General features: G+C 35.3%; 1 protein-coding gene across 6 annotated transcripts; it reads right to left on the bottom strand.

The window, feature by feature from the left end:
• LOC107923849 (regulatory-associated protein of TOR 1-like) lies at positions 1-6784 on the bottom strand. Of its 6 annotated transcripts, XR_005904657.1 has the most exons (13): positions 5898-6784; positions 4732-4834; positions 3807-3889; positions 3566-3722; positions 3349-3465; positions 3054-3211; positions 2908-2986; positions 2645-2746; positions 2152-2235; positions 1922-2064; positions 1422-1536; positions 1217-1311; positions 7-330 (listed from the first exon to the last, which is right to left on the bottom strand). XR_005904657.1 is itself a non-coding variant. In XM_041080389.1 (10 exons), the coding sequence occupies exons 4-10, from the start codon at positions 3650-3652 to the stop codon at positions 1930-1932; spliced, it is 762 nt and encodes a 253-aa protein (XP_040936323.1). In that variant the 5' UTR covers positions 3653-3722; positions 3807-3889; positions 4732-4834; positions 5898-6782; the 3' UTR covers positions 1732-1929. The 6 variants fall into 6 exon arrangements, 3 of the variants coding, with proteins under 3 accessions (XP_040936323.1, XP_040936325.1, XP_040936324.1); XR_005904659.1 differs by having other exon boundaries at positions 1-291; positions 4732-6784; XR_005904658.1 differs by lacking the exon at positions 7-330 and adding an exon at positions 632-858 and having other exon boundaries at positions 1422-2064; positions 4732-6782.
• Positions 6785-6839: the final 55 nt, after the last annotated feature.

Consider the following 6839-nt stretch of genomic DNA (forward strand, 5'->3'; position numbering starts at 1 on the left):
GATCAACTAAAATTTGTTCAATATTACAGTAAGAGTACAAATTTTTCGAAATAAAGAACATTGAACTCTCCTGTTTGGCTTCCGGGAAAATGCAGGATGAACAAAATTTGCCAACTCAAAGGTGGATCAGTAATTATTTACAAAAACAAAGATTAATTTCAAGTTTGAAACAAATTTTGTCAATTTTCTTCAATCAGAAACCAAACAGTAAAATAAGAGATGAAACTCATACCTGAAATCACAATCCGATGAAGAACGGGATTTCAATATCATAAGATGTGAAACTCATAGCTGAAATCACAATCCGATGAAGAACGGGATTTCAATATCCTGTTATCAATAAGAATTTAGGGAGACATTGGAAACTGCTTAATGTATCTATTTTTAATTTTAAATCAGTGTTTAATTTTCTTGTTAAATATATTAAAATTATTTTAAAAATTCAAAATATATATAACTCATTAAAATTTAAAAAAAAATCAAATAAATGTAAATTGTGAGGTGCGTTGAAATGTTTACAATTGTAATATTTTAACAAATATTTTTATTAAAAATAAAATTTTTATTTTTTTTAAAAAATTGAACAATATTTAACGAATGAATCCCAGAAACACTTCCCCGAGGCCCGTAATGATTCATTAACCAACCTTAATAAAAACCACTGAACAAATTAGCAAAAACAAGCATATGTCGACTAAAAACAGAGAGAAATAGTATTCTGCTCAGCGCATATTACAAAAATATTATACAGATATTTGGAATGTTATTTGGAAAAGGAACTATACTGACAAAAATATAAATGAAAAGCCGAAATCTAAGCGTGACTTAGGCCCAAAAAAACCAAACCCCAAAATTATTCTGCTAAGCAAAAAGAAGAAAAGAAGCATTCATCAACTAAAAACAGAGAAGAAAATATATGTATTAAGATTATTGTAATATCCGCTAAGCAGAATAATTTTTCTGAGTCTTAGGAGCAATGGAACTAGTGTCATGTTATTTGGAAAAGTAACTACAATGACAAAAATATAAATGAAAAGCCAAAATCTAAGCATGATTCAGGCCAAAAAAAACCCAAACCCCAAAATTACTCTGCTGAGCAAAAACAATAAAAGCAGCATATATCAACTAAAAACATAGAGGAAAAGAATTCTGCTCAACGGATATTACAAAAATTACTCTGCTAAGCAAAAACAAGAAAAGGTTTTGTAAAACTTACACGATTGATGACGATTTTCTACACTTTGGGAGCCGAAGCGACGGCGCGTTTGACGCGCACCAAACCCGAAACTCGATCTGATTGAAACGTTCGTTCTTGGTTTACAACGCAGTATGCATATACAGGAAAAGAAAACTTAGGTATCTATCTGAAATTAAAAAAATACATGAAAAGGCAAATACACAGTTAATGTAAATATTCAGACCTGAAATGACTCTCCCATGAAGCAGGCGATTTCAACATCACAACAAACAGAACCGGCAGAGAAAAACTTATGGGTTTCTCCCTCTCACGAAAACTATCTTCCCACAGTAGAGTGTCTGTGGGTACACAAAACTATAAAAGAATGACAGGAAAAAAACGAAAAGGGACCAAAACAGAATCCGCTAGGCACGAGAAGGGAGGAAGAGAGAATAATGAAAACAAAAAAGAAAGAAGGAATGTATGGAATGAAGTATGATTTGAGTATTTAAAATTTGGGAAGGAAGTGAAAAGGTTGAAAACGGGCAGCGGGGCAGTCACTGCCCAAAAAATAAAGATTCTTGAAATCTTTTGCAACGGTAACATGATACTATTTAATACACTCATTTAATGAAGAAGCAGCTGAGTAGCTCACCTATCTAATTAATTCATTCAAAAGTTCAAGATAAAAAGAATAAGCTGAAAAGGCAGAGAGAGAGAAAGAGAGAGAGACTAAGGTATGACCTTTGGCACTATACTCTGATTAATTGCTCGTTCAGATGGAGTGCCAAAATTTTTGTCCAAATGAAGACAAGGATTTGACGCAGTTCTGGAGTGGTTGTTTGCAACAGCTTCAGAACATAAGGAAAAATTCCAACAGAAAGGGCCTAAAAACAGAATCCACCCTGTAAGTAAACAACAGCATGAAACACAATGAAATGTAAATAATGAAGACTACACCCCTAAAGAACTACCAGATCTACGGCCCATGGTCCCATATCAAGGAATCTTCCAAGAAGAACTAGAGCACGGAATCGATGACATTGACTAAGCAAAACCTGAAACATCAATCGTGAGCTGGTGACATATTACATTTAAATTTTTTGTATAACTAAGCCACAGTAAATATGAACTGTTTGCCCATCACTGTTAGTGGCCCTGAAAAGCAGGCAGACCTATAATGGATGTACTTCAACATAGACTACTCTTCATGAGAACAAATTAGCTCAAATTCATAGTAAATGGGATTTCAATACAAAAATTAAGTGGTTAGAAACTATGGCAATAGACATCCGTTATTCTGAAGGACCGTTTCCCCACCTTACAATAAAAAATAACTTAGGTCACTGAGAAGTCGATATAATGTAAACTTGTTTAACGTAAATCTGACCAATATGAAATCACCATAAAGAAGGGCAACCAAACATTGGCCGACACTGCTAGAATGACAAGGAAGGATTACAGCACCTGAAGCACAATAGGCAATTGCTCTGGTGGCTTTTTATGCTCAGATCCATGGTCAAGCCATACCTCAAAGGCTATCAGCTGTTCAGTGAAAAATGAACTTGGCTGAAACAAAACAAAAGTACACTCAGGTATGAGGGAACATGATGAGCAGTCAATAGGCACCCTCTCATTCTGCAACTCAATTCTTGTCTGGATCCAATACACGTCAGCAAAATTCAGGATAACAAATAAATATTAGCAAAGAAACTGGAAGTAAAACACACCTGGAACTCTGCATTAGGATCCTCAACCAAAGATGGAAGCTGAGAAAGGAAAATTTCAGCAGCCATGTCCCATGCATCCCTGGAATGTGCAGAAGAAAATTTTAAAATAAACAACAGAAAAACACACACCAAATTAGAACTTTTACCATCTCAATGTCATTTTGATAGGTGTAGTAAGACAACAAGTAAACACATCGGCAGGAAATTCAGCACTTTGAGGAAGAGTTTCATGTGCTTCACACGCAGCCAGAAGAATGCAGTCTCTTGAAGATCCAGGGTAGTTAGAAGTGCCACAGTCAAGAAGCTATCAATCAAATTCAAATAAATAAATAAAAAGGAAAATCAAATAAGGCTAGAGAAGGAAGACAACGATGTCTATTTGAATAGCGCCAGCCACAAAATATACTAGTGACAAATTGAGGATAGAACGCGAGCAAGTACCTCAATGAAGGCACTAACAACCATTCCTGCAGCAGAGCAATCAAAAACATATATAGAAGGTGTTTTTAGCCAAGAATCAACATCGCTGATAGGCAAGGGAATATACTGTGTATAACTCTGCACAGGAAATGTTCAGGCTTAGCAAGGAGAAAAATTGCCAAATAGAGCAAAAGAAAAGCAACAAGAATTAATTCCTAACAGTTAAACAAGTGAACACCTTATTAAACAGCCAGATTTCACCATTTGCAGTTGCCTTTGGAACACCATGTCCATTGCAATGAAATAAAACTCTCTGACTTGGCATATCTGCAACATGTATTACAAAGTTTCTTCACTTCATCCACTATAGGATCAACTTCAACCTTACTGCGAGCCTGGCCATGTTTAATAGAAAGAATTAGATTCTAAACTTGATGGAATAGCCTGTAATGAGACGTGGTCTAAGATGGTGTTCAAACCTTGGGCTGCCACTTCTCATATTGATATCTCAAGTTTTTCCAAATAGTTTCCACTGCTTTTTGTGGTGCCATAGAAAAAGGGTCTACAACAATGGAAGAAAGAAAAAGTGGAACATACTAATATCAATGAAGAACATTAGATTGAAAAAAAAAATTATACATTTTAATCATTTTGTGACCAAAGAATGGATGTTGGATAGAAAATATGATTGAAAACTTATTTAGTGCAAGTGCAGCACTAGGATTCCAACTTTTTCTTCCTTGGCAACCAATAAAGCAAGGCCAGTACAAGGGTTGTATATAGAAACAATAAATAGATAAGCATTCCTGAGACTGCATGCAAAATACTATGTTGGTGCAGCAATAACCCTACAAAAAGTGACACTTTCTTAGCCACCGAACTTGATAATTATTTCAATTTTCTATCCAATTTTCAGTTTGTCGTTTGCCACTGCTTCAAACACCATAAACGGTAAAACAATACTTCAAAAGAATCCTCTTTGAAAAAGTTCAATATGTTAAAAGTTCCAAACTACTTATAGTTACAAAATTTTCCCTTTTTTACCCTAACATAAAAGGAGATACTTGTTTCCCAACTGATAAAAAGAAATATAGAGAAGAGCTCAGTTTGAAGTAGGATCATAATTAGCACTCTTGGACAGGATTTATGGTAATTCTCAACATTCCAATGCAAATATAAAGACAACTAAGGAGCAGATACCGTTTAGAGCCAAGAGCAAACAATATCCAAACTTAAAAATTCATACATGCTCAACGAATCAACAAGCATTTAGTTCGGTCATATATTAAAATAACACAAAACTTATTATAGATTTCTTGAGGAATAACCATGAGCATTAAAGCTTCAATAACCATTAAATAGCAAAAATGCAAAAATAAGAGAGAATTGACTGAAAAAACATACCAGTCCAGCACTCCATTCTTGCGCAAGGAGAAATTTTTATTACATCAGGTGGATCAAGACTGATATTTAAACATAAAACTAGGGCCACACATCCTGTCTTCATCTGCATATGAAGTTGTAAGTCAAGTGAATATGGTCAAGCACACCATATCAAGACAAATTAAAGGAAAAATAGTTCTTAGGGGATGGTTTCTAATATTTATTAAGAAGAAACATACTATTATCTAAGAATCAAATTCAGTTCCACGAAAGAAAATATTACTTAATATATTGCAAAGAAACCCGAGCAAAGAGGCTGCTGAAAGATAAAAAGTCTTTTTAATGCACACTTTAGGAAGTAGAATGCAAACAAATTTGGTACAGTATAACACTATTTCAAATTATTTGTATTCTGCATGTTTAGGCTTTATAAATCTCTTTAAGCAGACATAACAATCTTCCACAATATTGTCTCCTTATTTTGCTTTTAGATTCAGAATTCATGTCAAAACCTAAAAGGTAAAAATAGAATACATTTCATCATGGCATGTTCAAAACACTAAGCTACAGGAGAAGGTATGGGAATTGTTACTTTACTACAGATGAAATTAAAAAGGATTAAAAGAATTGAGTTTCTACTGTGAAGGCTCTACTGCGCAAATACATAAACAACCAACCATTCAAAATATATTCCTTAGTCAGTAGTTCATCACAAGGCAAATGACATACTGGGATGGTAAAAACAACAGCAGATTACTTAATGTACAAAGTATTGAACTCTTCCAGACTCTAATGCTTTGATCTGGAGGAGTACAATGTCTTCATGTCTTCCATTGCTAGGTGACCACATCAAATTCATGGATTTCAAACTTAATCGACAGTACTAATTTCATAATATTATGCTAGCACATCTAAGAATCCCCCTCCCTTCTATCCAATGTACTAAAGCCCTATTAAAATTTTAGTTCTAGACCCAAAATGGCATAGATATGAACCAATTTTAGCAACATTTCTAATAACCTCTAAACGAAGTCAAATTTTCTTACTTCCGAATATCAATAGGAAATTCTAATTATTTGCACAATCCCATCTTTTCCTACTGCAGTGTAAATATTTTTTTTTTCTTAAACCCATTATTAGATATAATCAGTCAAACGAATGGTAAGCAAAAAAAAGAAGAAAACAACCTAGAAAGGAAAGGACTTTGTCCTTGGGGCGCCATTTGGAAGCAAGGCCACTATCAGAGGGTCCAGTTGGCGTGGAAGCTTCAAAGGCAGCATGCCGAAGCTCGCATAAAACAACAGTTTGCGGCAAGTAAGCCATGGTCGTAGGCACACTGGCCGTGGAAGTAACGGCATTGGCGTAACTGCTAGTTGATGCAGCATCTAAATCCCTCCTCTGAGACATCAAGTCAGCAGAAGCAACATCGTCGTCATGATAGCCGCCACTGCTGACGTTACCGTCGATGACATGATTCGATACCGCCAACGACAATTGCGAAAATCGTGACGTCATCAGATCGCCCAATGCCATTCAAATCCCACGAAACAAAAAAAAATACAAATACAAAAACCCTCAGATTCAAAATTTTAATCAATAGAAACTAATCTCACCAAAACCTAGCCTTTTTTTTTTTTTGCTCCAAACTGAACAACAACAGAAACTGATACACATATTAGAGAGATGGGAAAGGAAAGAAATATGATCAACAAAGCCGCTGAACCAGCGGCGCATTGAGATTCGCCAGAAGAAAGAGAGATAATCCAGCTCGGAAATTTGTAGAACGAAACCAAGAAAGGGGAAAGTTGAAGGACTTGAAACCCTAGGTGACGGCGGCGGCGACGACGACGATGCTGGTGTGGTGGTGGAGCATAGAATCCAAACAGCAACCTTCAAGTGATGCATTCCCAGCAACAGACGTTTCCATCGCCAGAGCAGTAGTTCTAGATGTAAAAGTAGGAGCAGTTCCCTTGTCATGCGAATCTGGTCCTTCTTATATTCTGAACTTTTAATATTTGAACATTTCACTATTGTACAAATTCATTTTAGACTATTGTACAAATTCATTTTAGACCATAAAATTTTATTACTGTCCAATCAAATAAGCTTTCATCTCTCCATCGAGATTA

The sequence above is a fragment of the Gossypium hirsutum genome, chromosome A11 (genome assembly GCF_007990345.1).
Source record: "Gossypium hirsutum isolate 1008001.06 chromosome A11, Gossypium_hirsutum_v2.1, whole genome shotgun sequence".
In the NCBI taxonomy this organism is placed as follows: domain Eukaryota; kingdom Viridiplantae; phylum Streptophyta; class Magnoliopsida; order Malvales; family Malvaceae; genus Gossypium; species Gossypium hirsutum.